At 43.5% G+C, this 16287-nt stretch overlaps 1 protein-coding gene across 2 annotated transcripts in view; it reads left to right on the top strand.

Annotated features, from left to right (window-relative positions):
• The window catches only part of DYNC2H1 (dynein cytoplasmic 2 heavy chain 1), a 1541159-nt gene that overhangs the window by 905049 nt on the left and 619823 nt on the right, over window positions 1-16287 (top strand). For both annotated transcript variants that reach the window (XM_069202358.1, XM_069202357.1), the window contains 3 exons: window positions 719-882; window positions 13593-13712; window positions 15975-16109. In XM_069202358.1, coding sequence (XP_069058459.1) covers window positions 719-882; window positions 13593-13712; window positions 15975-16109 — 419 coding nt within the window. The remainder of the gene's footprint in view (window positions 1-718; window positions 883-13592; window positions 13713-15974; window positions 16110-16287) is intronic.

Here is a 16287-nt window from a genome sequence, read left to right as displayed (position 1 = left end):
TATGTTCTGGTCTGGCCAAGAAGGTGCCTCCTGAGTGCCTTCAGGCTCATCTCACTAGGGCTAAAACAACCATTACGGCATTGACAAGATGTGTTTTGTGTTGGACACCTGCTGGGTTGCTACATGGGGGTATCCGTCCACATCTTCACCACTCAATATTGTTGACACTCCAATCCTCAGTGAGAGCTATTTCATTTGTTTGATTCAGCAAGACTTCTTAGTGTACCTCAACTCTTCAGACCCTTCACCTTTCATGACATACTGCTTTGGTACCTTTTCAGTTAGAAGTACCCATCAGAAGAACATGTTAGTTATCTTTGGTAATATTATTTGTGGTGGATGCTCTATAGGACTGTAGATTCTTCGCAGCCCTTCTCCCCGTTCTGTGAAGTGTGCATCTGTGGTTACAATCAATCCACATTTGAGGGATGCGAAAGAGTTTAAAAAAAAAATCTGACATGAGCACATGGGTAGAGCTTATATACAGCTTTGTGCTGTCACTTCCAGTGGCACTGCAAACCTGCAGCGGAATCTGATGGTGCCATCTACCAGCATACAGTATTTGTTTAAAAACACTTCCAGTCTGGTGCCTGGAGGTCTACAAAAGGTGATGATTCTGCTGTTAGGTAGAGTGTCCACCAGAAGACAGTTACTGCAGGTATGTAAATTGTTCATTTGGATATCTTTAATTATTTTGTATTGTTTTGTATTTTCACAGGTCCCAGATATGTTGTGCAAATTGGAGACAAAATCATTGATTACAATGAAGATTTCCGCCTATTCCTTGCAACAAGAAACCCACATCTCTACATTCCCCCTGATGCAGCTTCAATTGTTACAGAAGTAAACTTTACAACCACTCGAGCTGGGTTACGTGGGCAGGTGTGTTTTTGACATTTTACATACAGCTGTATCATATGGATGTACTAAGAAACAAAAGCACTACTGGAAAAATTGTTGGCATTATACTTGTATTGTTCCAAGTAACACTTAACTTCTTCAAGAACGGTTGAAGGTACAATTTGTGAAATACTTTGACCCACAAGTAGTACATTATCTGATAGAGACTTCTAGTTGCAGATTCCTTACCACAGAATTTTCCCCCTGCGTCAGACTGGATCCAGAGATTTTTCCTTCGAGCAATACCCATGCGCGTTGGTAGGTGGCGTCGGTCGACTCTGTGGGCTTCGTTGGCGTCGTAGTCATCGTGATGACATCGGGAGTAGTACATAGACGCCACCTCAGCGCAGTGACATCAGTTTTTTTCTTTCCACGCCATGCGCTGATACTGAGATAGCTACCCTTGGTCACTTTTTGACCGACTTCGACTATTTTGTTGACTTTTTGTGAGTTTTTGGTGCATCGAGGGATGTCCCCGAAGACTGGCTTCAAACCGTGTGAGGACTGTCACCGCATGACGTTGGTGACATATCCCCATCGGGTCTGCTTGCGGTGCCTGGAGTGCGACCACGACCTGATGTTGTGCTCCAAGTGCCAGGCCATGCACCCGAAGGCCTTGAGGGAGCGGTCCCTCAAGCTTATGGCGGCCCGGTGCTTCACTCCGCATATGTCGTGGTCCCGCTCGAGGGGAAGGTCTCAAACAGGTCATGGAGCCACCACGACTCATCTCCTTCGATGGGGGTGGATGCAGCTCATCTGCATAGGTTGGGGGTTTCAGCCTACCTCTATCTTGACGACTGACTCTTGAAGGCAGACTCGCTTCAAAAAGTAATCTCCCATCTTCAGACTACGGCGAACCTCCTGCACACGATGGGGTTCACTATAAACATGCCTAAGTCACACCTGACTCCCTCTCAGACACTCCCTTTAATCAGAGATGTTCTGGACACAGTGCAGTTTTGGGCCTATCCTCCTGAAAAGCTAGTCCAGGATACTCAGGCTATGATTCCAATCTTTTAGCTTCTATCTTGGGTTTCAGTGAGACTGACTCTGAGGCTGCTGGACTTCATGGGCTCCTGCATCCTGCTAGTGACACATGCCAGATCGCATATGTGGGCTCTGCAGTAGGACTTGAAGTTCCAGTGGGCGCAGCATCAGGGAAATCTCTCTGACGTGGTCCAGATCTCGGAAGGGATTGCAAAAAACCTGCAGTGGTGGCTTTCAAATCAGCATTGGGTCAATGGCAGATCACGCTCCCTTCCCCAACCAGATCTATCCGTAGTGATGGACACGTCACTTCTGGGATGGGAAGGCCACATGGGAGAGGCAGAGATCAGAGGTCTCTGGTCTCCAGCAGAGTCTGGGGTCCATATCAATCTTCTAGAGCTCTGGGTGATCAGGCTTGCATTGAAAGCAGTTCTTCCTTCTCTCAAAGGCAAAGTAGTGAAGATGTTCACAGAAAACACCTTTGCCATGTGGTACTGAAACAAACAGGGCAGAGTAGAGTCCTGGACCCTAAGTCTGGAGGTGCTATGCCTCTGGACATGGCTGGCACATCAGCACATCACCCTGGTGGTTCAACATCTGGCGGGCTCTCTGTACACCAGAGCAGACAAACTCAGCCGCCGATGTATAGCCGATCACGAATGGCATCTCCATCCGGAAGTGGCGCATGGTCTCTTTCAGCAGAGGGGAGAGCCTTGGTTAGATCTGTTCCCCTCCGCAGCGAATGTGCAATGTCAGCTGTTCTGTGCTTTGGAGTTTCCAAGGCGGCACTCGCTCGGAGACGCTTTTCGTCTCAAGTGGAACTCCAGCTTCCTTTCCACCTTTCCACCTATACCACTTTTGTCCAGAGTTCTCAAGAAGATCAAGAACGACTAGGCCCAAGTAATCTTGTTGGTCCTGAACTGAGCATGGAGAGTATGGCATCCAGAGCTATTGAGCATGGCCATCAATTCTCCAATCAGACTTCCCCTTAGGGAGGATCTTCTGTCGCAGCAGCAGGGGACGGTTCTTCACCTGAACCTGTCCAATTTCTGCCTCCATGTGTGGCTCTTGAGCAGCGGCAGTTGACGGGTTTTGACCTTCCACCCGAAGTCTGTGATGTAAACTTGCCAAAATCCCTCCATCAAAACGGTATACGCCTGTTGTCTCAAATGTTCCAACAAATCTGTTGATCCCCTTTCTGCTCTTCTTTCTGAGGTTCGTTTGTTCATTCTTTCCTTGGCCCAGCAGGGCTGTGCTTTGGGCACACTTAAGGGCTATTTATCAGCTATCTCAGCTTTTCTTCGGTTGTCTGATCAGCCTTCACTCTTTAAGTCTTCTATTGTTAGTAGATTCCTTCAGGGCCTCACTCATTTGTTTCCTCCCACTCCGTTTATCATACCTCAGTGGGACCTCAATCTTGTCCTTTCTTACTTAATGTGTACTCCCTTTGAGCCAATGCACAATTAGCCCTTACGGCTCCTTACTTTCAAAATGTTTTTCTTGTTGCCATCACTTCTGCTCGCAGAATTAGTGAGCTTCAGGCTCTATCTTCTAAGCCCCCATTTTTGTCTGTGCACTCTGACAAAGCGGTGTTACACACTAAGGCTTCCTTCCTTCCCTCCCAAAGTTGTTACACCTTTTCATGTATGCCAGTCCATCTCTTTGCCTACTATTTACGCACCTCCACATCCTTCTCATGAAAAACAGAGACTCCACCACCTGGATCCGAAAAGAGCTGTTGGCGTTCTGTCTCAGTCGTACTAAAGATTTCTGGGTGCACGATCAACTCTTTGTTGGATATGTAGGTGCAAAGAAAGGGAAGGCGGTGCAAAAACATACCATCTCACGATGGGTACTTCTTTGCATCAAACTGTGCTACACTTTGGCCAAGAAGCAACCCCCTAAGGGCTTGCACGCTCGTTCCACCAGAGCAACTGCTGCTTCCACAGCGTTAGCACTCTGAGTTCCTTTCCTGGATATCTTCCAGGCAGCAACGTGGGCATCCCTGCCCACGTTTACTAAACATTACTGCCTGGACAGTTAGGTCTCTAGGGACGGTTACTTTGGTTGTTCAGTCCTGCAGGACTCTCTAGTATGATCTTGGTTCGCAGCCCACCTCCAAGGATGGTAGTGCTTGGGTATCTATTCTAAGGTAAGGAATCTGCAACTAGAAGTCTCTATCAGATGTACAAGTTACGTACTTTCCGGAACTATATATCTGGTAGAGACATATTCTAGTTGCAGTTTGCTTACCGACCCACCCATCCTTCCCGCTTGTGAACTGATTCCAAGAGACAGGGCTTCCCCATTCAGGGCCTTAACTCTGGCGCACCAATTTCAGTGTTCTTCATGGCTAAGCACTTTGCTGTGGAAAGTCGTGAAAAGAAACTGATGTCACTGAGCTGAGACAGCGTCTATGTACTATTTCTGACCTCATCACGGCGACTACGACACCACCGATGTCCACGGAGTCGACCAAAGCCACCCACCGACAAGCAAGGGTATTGCTCAAAGAACAAATCTCTGGATCCAGTCTGACGCCTGGGGGAAAATTCTAAGGTAAGGAATCTGCAACTAGAATACGAGCTATATTGTTACTAAAAGTAAGTAACTTGTACTTTAGAGACAACTCTGAAGAAGATTAATATTCAGTACTTTGTGGTCTTCCATAGTACTTGGCATCAATATTTATCCCCAGAAGCAAAGTTTTCTTGAACCTATATGTACATTGTGTGCCCAATACAAAGCATCAGACTCTAACAGGCAGATATTTGTGCTTCAGAAAGAATGTTATCTAGCAAAAACAGCAATACATGTCAGCTAGAGTATGCTACACTTGAACTGTGTTGCACAAAATCCTTGGCAACAACTACTTTAAATATCTTCCCAGTATTATAATGCACATCTCTGTTATTCTTCCAATTAATGTCATATCAAAATTGTCGAATGCAGAAAATATACTGCAGCAAAATTGATGGTGTTCCATGCCATATTACTGTTGTTATGTATCAGAAAAGTTTGTATGACACAACCATGCATGCTTAAACCACGCATGCATAAACAACGCGGTCTGAACCACGACCACGTCTTTACCACGCATGCCATTACCATGCCTGCCTTTACAACAAATTCCTTTGTAAAAGCATGATTGGTAAAGGAATATGCGTGGTAAATTCCACACCGCAGCCCCCTCCTGCCCTGTGCCCTAACACCTTTTGCTCCAGCACTGCAATCCACCCCACCCCAGGCCTTAAAACTGCCCCTTCCTCCACCACCTAAAGCCCTAAAACCCGGCCCTTAAAACTACACTTCCCCTCCCCCCCGCCCTGAGACCTAAAAGTACCAAAAAATACCCCGGCCCTGAGCCCTAACACTGACCCCCACCCCTGAAAACTGCCTCTTCCCCCCCGCTTTGAGCCCTAAAACTCAGCCCCAGCCCTTGAAACTACCCCAACCCCCCTTCCCTGAGCCCTAAAACCAACCCCGTACTGCCCATAAAACTACCCCGACCCCCCACCCTGAGGCCTAAACTGATGCCGCCCTGCCCTTAAAACTATCCCTTACCCTCCCTCTGCCCTGAGCCCTAAAACTGACACCCAGCCCTGAAAACTACCCCTCCCTGAGCCCTAAAACCCAGCCCTTAAAACTACCCCGTCCTAAGCCCTAAAACCGCCCCACACCCCTAATAACTTTTCCCTATCCCTCTCCCTGGCCCCATCCCCACTTACCTTTCCTGATCCTTCCTGTTCCTCTCTCTGCCTATCTGCTCTGGTAGGCGGCTATGTGTGGTTAAGGCATATGCGGGGTTAAGGCAGAGTCGTGGTTTATGCAAGCATTCTTCTGCTTGCATGGAAATGGCATGCATGGCTCAGCCCATGTTGTAAATGCCATCTCCCATCAGAAAACGTTTCGTATAATTATGACTCCAATATTCCAGGGTGCTGCCTATGTTACAACACATTGTGTGCTATAGAATGTTAGCACATTGTATGTCGGAGGCTACTGGAGATGTGGGACTGTTGTAGTTACTAATCTTACATGCTAAAGAGTTATGGGTTACATTACTGTGCTCTGAGGCAAGTGCCTTGTTACAGCATACAGTGCATACATTGCAATGCCATGTCCAAAAAGCTTTAATATGTATTCTTAAAATACAACACAGTTTACATGTTGCCCAGGTTTGTGAAGCGCACATTGCAATGCTAATATCCACATTGCCCACCTAGGCCCTCATTACGAGTGAGCCAGTTTCAATATGTAACTCTGGTTACTCCACATTTCGTACTTAAGAATTTTGTGATAAATATTGCCAGGTATTTATTAGGGGGAAAATGTTCAATATTTACCTGAACAAGCAGATTGTGATGTGATAAGCACCAAAATCCACCTGTTATTCCCCAAATCGTATGAGAAGTAAAGGACCTGATGCATACCAACCCCCTCATCTGATAATCGCCAACTCGTAATCCGAGCACTACTAGGTAAAGCACGCATTACCATGTCCTACCCCCAGTCACAATCTTCAGTCAGGAACAGCCAACTTAATGTCTATCGCAAGGATAAAGAAAATCCTTTATCCTAATAGAATAACTGTCTATCCCAAGGATAAAGAAAATCATGTGGGGTGATAGAAGTTTCTCTTACTCTGCAGAGAAACTTTGGAGCTCTTTGCCTTTCACTTTGAGATCTCAAAAGAGTATGGTTCTCTTCAAGATGTTTTTAAAAACTTGGCTTTTTACTTCATCTAGAAAATAGTTTTTCAGTTGTGCTCTTGCTGTAGGATGTTAGGGCCCAGATGCCTCGTCATTTGCACGCTGTAGAAGATACGTACTTACTTACATGTCCGCATTGCAGTGTCAGGTAATTTCCACATTACCTCAGTGCTGTGAGAACCATGACCATGCCAGTCTTCACATTTTCACCAGTACATAAACCACTTTATGACTGGCAGTGTCTCCCAGTTTATAAAGCAGTGCTTGCATGCCACTTTTCTAAATATCCTCTTATGTAAAACACTGTTGGCTAAAGACTTTCTGTGTTGCCCAAAGTACAAAAACATTTGAAGTCTGTGAGGGTATCCATGGATGAGGCTAATCTGATAGAAACACCCAGCTGCAGATTCTTTACTTTAGAGTCTTCCCCAGGCGCGAGTCTGGATCTGGAAACCTTTTCCATTGTACGTCTGCACATCGGTAGAGGGCGACATGCAACTCTTTATCAATATCGTTCACTTGATGTGACGTCAGTGGAGTCCAAATAACTGTCTCGACAATGCGCTAATGTCAGTTCCTTCTTTTCCGCGCTTGCAATGTGAATCCGGTGACGGTTGTTCAGGTCGTTTTTCAGCCTACTTCGACGTTTTCATTGTAATGGAACAGTGTGCTTTCTATGTCTTTGAGGTTTAAACCCTGTGGGTCCTGTGGATGACAAATGTCAGCTACAGATCCCTATTCGGTTTGCATGTGGTGCCTGGGTGAGCACCATGACGCTGAAAAATGTGACTCCTGTCTGCAACTTTGGCTGAAGGCTCTACGAGAGCGTTGGATGAAGCTCCTAATGTCGCTGATGTCAGAGTCATCCCGGTCTTCCTGTCGAATGAGGTCTCCTTCTTTGTCTGACATCCGTTCACTGGGCTGTTTGAGGTTCAGTTCTCATGGACGCCATTCTTCATCGACGACCGAAAGTAAGTCTCACAAGTGGTCGAAGTCACAGAAGTTGCCAATTTCACCGCCTATGACCTCCCACCATTCCTTGCTTGAGGAGAAGAGGTCGGCGTCTGCCCTGCGTCTCTCTCTCTTTCCAGGAGAAAGGGCGACTCTAAACCAGATACGTGAAAATTGTGCTTCCCTTCACACAATCTTTGGTCAGTCATCTCCCTCTGGATCACCTTTGTGTCCCAAGGAGGTGTGAAGTGCCGTGACTGTATCCACCAGACGGGATGACCCTCTGCTTCAGTTAGGCCTTCTGTGTCAGTTGACGAAGCTGTTAAGGCACTGGTGAACAGCCCTTCGGGGTTCCACCTTCAATTCCGGTATCCGATCAGCTGACTTCGACGACTCTGCTGGCAGCGCTGATCGATGTCCAATCTCTCTCTCTCTCTCTCTCTGTCTGAAATCAGAATTGACAGCAAGGAATCACCTTCTCGGCGCTAGTTGATGTCGGGAATGGCGCCAGTCATGGCTGTTATCCCTGATCTTCCTCCACAAGAATCCCCTCATATTGATTCCACTGAGGGGAATGGTGGAGAGGCGGTGGAGTAATTGGAACCTCATAGAGAGGACAGCTGGTTAACTAACCTAGCTACGGCTAGTGGCTTGGATTCTTCTCCAGCCTCTGGTGTACTTTGACCCCTTAGTCTTGCTACGGAGGTGAGCTCCTCCTTTGCAGACATGTTAAAAAGGGTTGCAGAAGTGTTGGATCTGACTCTTTTGCAGTGGAATTAACTTCAGATCCCCTAAGTGATGTCCTCCATCAAAGCCAAAACAGGGATTGAACCAGTGCTTCCTTACAGCGAAGCACTACATGATGTTTTGTTAAGGGCTTAGGCTAAGCCTGAAACAGGGGCCCCTGTTGACCTGGCTATATCCCACAGGCACCAATCTGCCCCTGGTGATCCGCCCTGTCTGATAGGACATCCTACCCAACAAAGTTTGGTGGCACAGGTCTCTTCAGCTTTCCACGATATGAAGATATGACATGTTCCACCTGATGGGAGTCTAGGTGTCTGTGGCGGGCATATTTTTACCTCCACAAGTTCTGCTCTGTGCTCTGCAAACACATCTTGGGTACTTGGACGTTTCTTTAATTCTTTATGGGACTCATTAGCGAACATTTTACCTTTGTTTCCAGAAGAAATCAGGAGCATTCTTACTCCTATGATTCAGGATAGAGAGTACGAGCTAAATTAATTATTTGCTGCAGCATGGATACCACTGACTGTGGGTCGAGCTATTGCTTCCTCAGTTGCGCTACGTTTCCGTGCCTTGTTACATACCTCAGGGTTTTCAGAGTCAGTCCAATCTACATTGATTGACATAGTATTTGATGGTGACAATTTATTTAGTGCACAAGCTGACTCGGCTTTAAGGCATTTTCGTGACAGGAGGGGTGCAGCACCGAATTAGCTTTTTCCCCTATACCCTTTGGCTACTTCATAACGTCTGTTATACCCAAATGGGAACAGACGGTGGTTGTTAATGCTTAGCAGGGGCTAATTTTCCTTAACTTGTCATTAGAGTAATATAGTGCTCTGAAACCCTATGGTGCTTTTCATGCCTGATGTTCAAGACTTCTTACTTTATCATCATTACTTGATGTGAAGTAATGACTTTCTGCTTCACATTTGTCAATAATAACCTTTTAGAGGGTTATCATGTTTTACTGCACCTGAATTAAGGTAATATCGTTTACTTTACTCTGAAGAAAAGCTTGTGCTTAAGAGTTGTTACCATTATGGCATATACCATACCCTAAGTGGAGTATTTGCTAGTATTCTAGAGGGCATTTATATATGATGTACAATCCTTAATTTGTGAGCTAGTATACCTTTAGGGGAGGGTACATAATTGCTCCCTCTGCAGAGAGTTACTTTATTGTAACTTTTCAAATTATGGAATTGTACTAGTGTCCCTTATAGGGAACTGGTAATATTGCCAGCTCTTTCGGAGAGTCAGTATATTGTTTATTCTGTGTTCGAAGAGATTTTTTATAAGAATTCTACAACACTAAGAGTGTTTTTTTACTAAGTCCCTTTGTACTGTCAAATAAGTTAGCTGTTGATTTACACTACTTGAGGGGTACATTTACTTTTACCTGTGATATGGTAGTATCAGTTCTTCTAATTTTGGGAAAGTGGATACTGTGTAAGCCAGAAGTATCTTCTTGAGGGCTATAATGCTTTCCTTGTTCTGGTCTTAAAGTGTTCATATTGGATTCTCACTGCAGTTTAAGTGTTTTCTGCACTTTAGTGTAGACCTTTCTATAGTGTTGGCATGTTCTTTGAACATTATTATTTATTTTCCTGACATGTCAATTGATAATTGGTCTTCATAGAGATGTATCTCTTTGTAGATTCTGATCAGTCTCTTATGTAGACTATTATATGGACTCTTTAGGAGTTGTTCTACGTTTTTGTGCTTGCATTCAAGACTTCCTCCTTTTATGAGGAGTTTTACCCATTTCAGGGATACTTCTTTTTCTCTATGAATATATTTGTGTCTGTTATATCTGTTATGTTTCATTAAAGTTAATTATTGATACCTTATATAGGCACAACTATTTTCATCTTTACAATGACTCTACTTGTTGTAAGTTGGGTTCACACTTGGAGAAGTGTTGTCATAGGATGGATTAATCAAACTCGGTGGATTATTTTTATGTAAGAATCTGGTAAATGCTCTAGTTTTTCATCATTGATGCGCTTTCTAATCATCCATAGATGAGTCGTATTCATTAGGAGTCGTATTTTAACCTTGGTTTCCGCTACTCTACCAAGATCCCCTTTGTATATTAAAAAGAGAAATCATTAAATTACTATTGCTACTACATGTGCATTTGTTTGTTTCACTCCTATGTCAGTGGAAATATATCTATTGAGAACATCTTGAAGATGTTTTTATTATATCTACTACTTTTCCTGGTGGAAAAATATATTTATGTGCCAAATTTATTATTATTGTTGTCTTCAACTTCTTTTTAACAAGAGCAATTGTATGTTTTCTGTGCAAGAGATAGACATGTTTTGTGTGTCTTATACTGTGGATCTGGTTAGGATATACCTTTAAATGGTAAGAGATTCAGTTCAATGGCATGTTATGCTACTCTGTGTTCCAACAGGGTAGAACATGTAGTTTCGGTCTACATAAAAGAATAAGTAGATTTATCTTCCCTATCTCATTTGGTAAACCTGTCCTACGGTCATGAGTAGTCTTCTTACCCATCTTCTCTTTGTTTTTATGAGGACATTGCTGTGGTCCTTTCCACAGTATTGACGAGATGTTAGTGCATAGGTTCACATCCCGTTAAGGGAGCAAGTAGCTTCATATACAATTTTGTTAGTTCGACTCTAACACAAATTGGTCATGGATTAACATGGATTTTTCTGTATTCCATGTTTTTGATTATTTATGACTCCTTATCAGTGGTTCCTTCCAGGAGTCGTTAGTCGTGAAATATGTTATTATGAATACCGGTCTTTTTGCATTATTCTAGACTGGTTTTGTTGTAAGAACATAGGTGGTCATTACAGCAATGGCGGTAAAAACCGCCTACCGCCGCGGTGACAGCCGCCAAAATACTGTCACTGCGGCTACCATCTGTCTGGCAGATTATGAGCACTGCCCGACTTCCGCCACAAGAAGGGCAGAAATCTGGAAGTGATCATACTGTTGGATGGTGGTAAGCTGGCGTTGCTACCACCAGCACCAATAGGCCAGTTGAACGGCGCTAGCTGTATCATGACCTGTGATATGCTCTGGCGGTGTTCTGCTGGCGGGTGCTGCTGGTGGTAGCAGCGCCCCTTCCCGTTTCCTGATGGAAGACTTCCTCGACAAAGGTAAGTCGGGCTTCAAACAGGTGAAGGGGGATGTTATGTGTGTGTCTGGTTGTGTGCATGAATGTATGAGTGTGTGTGTGAATGCATCTGTGTGTGTTGTGTTGTGTGCATGGTTGTATGCGTGAGTGAATTCGTGTAAGAATGGTAAAGTGAGTGCGTGTCTGCATGTCAGTGTGATTGTGTCTTAGAATGTGTGCGAGCATGTCTGGGAGTATGCGTGTATGAATGTGTGTATGCCAGTGTGTGTATGAATACTTGTATGCCAGTGTGAGTGAGTAGGCATATGCGTGGTGCGTGTCTGCGGCTGTGTGCATGTATGGGGGGTGGGGGTGTGAGGATCGGAGGCAGGGTGGGGTTATGGAGGGCGGGCATCTGGTGAGTGTTGGGGGTGGGGGAGCTGCCTATCGGTGACAGGGAAGTATCATCTTTTGCCTCTACAATACAAATTAGGGATCCACTGGACTTTCTGCACACTTTACTTCCTTTTAGTGCACTATATATAGAGCCAGCTTCCTACAGGTTGGTTGCATGTTTTGAGATCATTTGATGTCCGTTTGGCTGAGTGAGAATGGAACACTGTATGATGTTTGGTAAACATGCATGATGTGGATCACTGTTTGATTAAGTCACTGGGCTTTTTTTTTATTTCTATAGGCCATAAAAGGTATTTAAGAGAGTGCTTCCTTCTCCTTTTTCATCAGATCAGGGGATTTGGTTCATATGTTGGCTTTCCCATCTTGGGCACTCAGAAAATTATTTTGGGTCCGGATGAAACAATGAAGCCCCTTTCAAAGTTTGTTAGGTAAGTCTTAAGACACTCTAAAGTTAGTATGTTGCAGAGGGCTTGAGTAGGAAGTTGGCTCTGTATATACTATCTCAAAGTGAGAGATAGTGTGCACAGATTCTAGGGGTTCCCCTTAGAGGTTGATAATGGCAAGATTAGATAATACTAATGCTCTATTTTGTGGTAGTGTGGTCGAGCAGTAGGCTTATAAGAGGGTAGTGTTAACCTTTTTTTGTACACACACAGGCAGGAAATGAGAACACACACTCAAAGACTTAACTACAGGCCAATAGGTTTTTATATAGAAAAATATTATTTTCTTAATTTATTTTAGAACCACAAGATTCAGAATTTAGTTAAGTACATAAATTGTAAGGTACTTTGCACAGGTAAATATGGAACTTTGAATTAAAACAGTAATGTACACAGTTTTTGCAAAAATGGCAATAAGCTATTTTAAAAGTGGACACTGCAAAAAACAACAGTTCCTGGGGGAGGTAAGTATTGGTTAGTTTCGCAGGTAAGTAAAACACTTACAAGTTCAGTCTCCTGGGCATAGGCAGCACACCCAGCACCAGCAACACAGGGCCGGTCAAGTGCTGAGGTCAAAGTATGGCCCAAATACATAGGTGCCTATGGAGAACAGGGGTGCTCCAGTTCCAGTCTGCTAGCAGGTAAGTACCTGCGTCCTCGGGGAGTAGACCAGGAGGGTTTTTGTAGAGCACATGGTATTGCTTGGGTATCAATTCAGAGGTAAGGAATTTGCAACTAGAAGTCTCTATCAGATGAACATGTTACTTACCTTCGGTAATGCCTTATCTGGTAGAGACATATTCTAGCTGCAGATTCCTTACCGACCCATCCATCATCCCCGCTCTGCGGACTGATTCCTAGGGATATTGACCCCACCTTAAGGGCCTTAGTTTGGATGCACCAATAGTCAGTGTTCTTCATGGTTCTGCGCTTCTGGTGTGGAAAGATGTGAAAAGAAACTGACATCAACGCACCAGGGTGGCGTCTATGTTGGACTTGCAGCATCATATCCAGAGTGGATGACGGCGGAGGCAGAGCCAATTGACACCACCTAACGGCACTCAAGGGTATAGCTCAAAAATTCTCCAGATCCTGTCTGACACCTGGGTGATACCCAAAGGTAAATAATTTGCACCTCGAATATGTCCCTACCAGATAAGGTATTACCAAAGGTAAGAAACTTGTTTTTAGTACTATTGTGAACCTTTTAATGGCTAATTGTAGAAATAAATGGCATTTAAAATGTCACTTTATCCTATATATATATATATATATATATTATATTTATGTCCATCACACTCATTTGATTAATTTGGATTTTGTTTCTTCGTGCAGCTTTTAGCTTTAACTATCCAGCATGAGAAACCAGATCTGGAAGAGCAAAAGACAAAATTATTGCAGCAGGAAGAGGAGAAAAAGATCCAATTGGCTAAACTTGAAGAATCTCTTCTGGAGGTACAATACATTTCTGAGTATTGCATTTGCTGTTGTTTTCATTTTGACCAAATGCTGGTAACAAACATTCAGTTGAAATATATTTTGGATTCTTTAACTTTTGGGTCCAGTCATAAGCAAGAGGACTTCAGTTTTCTAGAGATGCACCCATTGAAAGAAGGTGATGTCTACGACTGAGACCGCCATTTCCTATCAGGAGTGAAGATGTTCAGTATGACCTTGGTTTAATACACCGTCAAAACCATGTTCAGTACCTGGTCATGTGCGTTTGACTATTAAATACCAATGTGTGACCATAGTTTGGCAGGGAACATTAAAATAGCACATGCCATACCAACTGCTTGGTGTGACCTTAAAGGCCCGCACTTAAAAGAAATTCATGGCTCAGATATGTTTGCCCTCTAAATGTAGAGGGTCCCCTGAAAATGGCAGATGTTCTTGTTCTTTCCGTTTAAGATTGTGGGCTTGATTTAGAGGATGGAGGATGATATTTACACCATCAGGGTGATGTTGTAAATTACACATCTCCCTAACGTAGTACTTGTCCTGTGAATTTAAAGTTGTCCATTGGCCCAGCGGACAACTCTAGTCATTGACAGGAACCCTCCCGTCAAACATGATGGCTGCGTGTCAGACGTTTAGCTTGTTTTTGTTTCTTGGAAAACAAAATCCCAAAGTAGGATTTTGTTTTTGACAAAAACCAATAACTAATAATGCCCACACCGTAGACCTTTTCGCTCACAGTGTGGTGGTCATTTAAACGTTGTTACTCTCCCTTACACCAGGTTTTTTCATGGAGGAAAGGGATAGTAAAAACTGCCCATTTGACCGTCCACTGTGAATCAGGTGGGCAGTCTAATGTTGCAACCTCCATCGACCCTTACTCCATCGAGCTGTCGAAGGAGTATGTCAGTGACTGAGACAGAGCAGGTTCTGTGGCTGACATACTTAAGGTCTGCACAACTGTAAATCAGGCTGGTGGAATTTCTGTTTGAGGGACATGGTACTCCGTCACTGTTGTGATGGAGTACCTACCCACCAAACTCCAAATCAGCCCTGGTACTCCCACCTACATCTTTTAGTGGGACGTAATGGAAAAAAAACAAGAAATTGTAAAGATCTTGGAATGAATGCTAGTATTTCCAAACAAAGGCATTGCCATGAAAAGGAAGTGAGATCTCCCCCTACTGACCGTGAGAATGACTTGATTCTCGTGTTGTTTGGCTGACTGCACCAAGTTCCTGGCAGAATGAGGAATCTAACCCAGAATTACTGATTCTTCTGCTAATTTTTAATTTCTTAGTGAATCATCTGGGTCCATCTCATAATTAGCCTGATTTCTTCCTTCCCTGATTTTATGGAGCTCCTATGTATACCCTCCCCCCCCCAGGTATAGAATTAACAGATAATTTCCTGGGGCATTCATAATGAGGATCGAATTGCCACCTACTGTCTGTTTCTTCTGTTTAAGTACAGTGGGAAGGGGTTATGAAGGCTATTGTAGGAGAGTACTGTGCTGGTCTTTATCAAACGTCACCTCTGGTGATTGATATTAGACAAAATGTTATCTTTTTCCAGGTATTACCTCTATGCTATTTGATGTAATTTCTCTGAAGCATTTTCATTTGAAATACTCATGTGTTTGTAGACTTATCCCAGCTTAACTGGATATCTTTCTTTTATATACCAATACATTGTTTGGTTAATCATGTTTGTGAGGTATTTTTTGTGTTTGTGTTAAATTAGCTTTTCTCTCCCTAGGAGACACACACAAAGCTCTCCCAGGGGAATTATAATGCGTATAGTAATCGTATTGATTTTTGAAAAATTACACTTGTAACATCAAATGCAAGGAGTTTAATTATTATATGTCATTCTACAGAATTAATTCTAAAATATTTGGTAGTGAACTAGTAAAAAGACAAAGGGCCTGATTACAACTTTGGACGGTAAATTGACGGATATACCGCCAGCCGTATTACGAGTCCATTATATCCTATGGAACTCGTAATACGGCTGGTGGTATATCCGTCACACTTGGGACGGATTAACACCTCCTCCAAAGTTGTAATCAGGCCCAAAGTGTACAGTATTAAGCGTCAGAGCCCACAAACGACATACTTTTTTGGGGAACTTTATAAAAATGACTTTACCAATTCCACTGCAAGTTTGGAACTCAACAGATATTCAGTCTTAAATGTGTAACAAACTGTGTTAGAATTATTACTTTTATAATGTTTTGTGTTTGTTCTTTTTTAACAGACCCTGGCAACCTCTCAAGGGAATATTTTGGACAATAAGGATTTGATTGAGTCCCTAAATCAAACAAAAGCTAGCAGTGCCCTTATTCAAGAGTCCCTCACAGAATCTCACAGACTTCAGACTTTCCTTGACCAGGTATATTTAATACATTGTTTATTGATATTGCCTGCTCATAGACTCCGGATTTCAACTGTGAACTCAAAAACAGACCCACAAAAATAAAATGAATGGTCTCTTGCGGCTAACAGTGTTTTTGCTCATTTCAACAAAATGGTTGTTTAATTCTTCATAAATTTCCTGCACGAAAGACAAA

The sequence above is a fragment of the Pleurodeles waltl genome, chromosome 8 (genome assembly GCF_031143425.1).
Source record: "Pleurodeles waltl isolate 20211129_DDA chromosome 8, aPleWal1.hap1.20221129, whole genome shotgun sequence".
In the NCBI taxonomy this organism is placed as follows: domain Eukaryota; kingdom Metazoa; phylum Chordata; class Amphibia; order Caudata; family Salamandridae; genus Pleurodeles; species Pleurodeles waltl.
The sequence above is the reverse complement of the archived record's forward strand: the minus strand, read 5'-3'. Positions and strand labels throughout refer to the sequence as shown.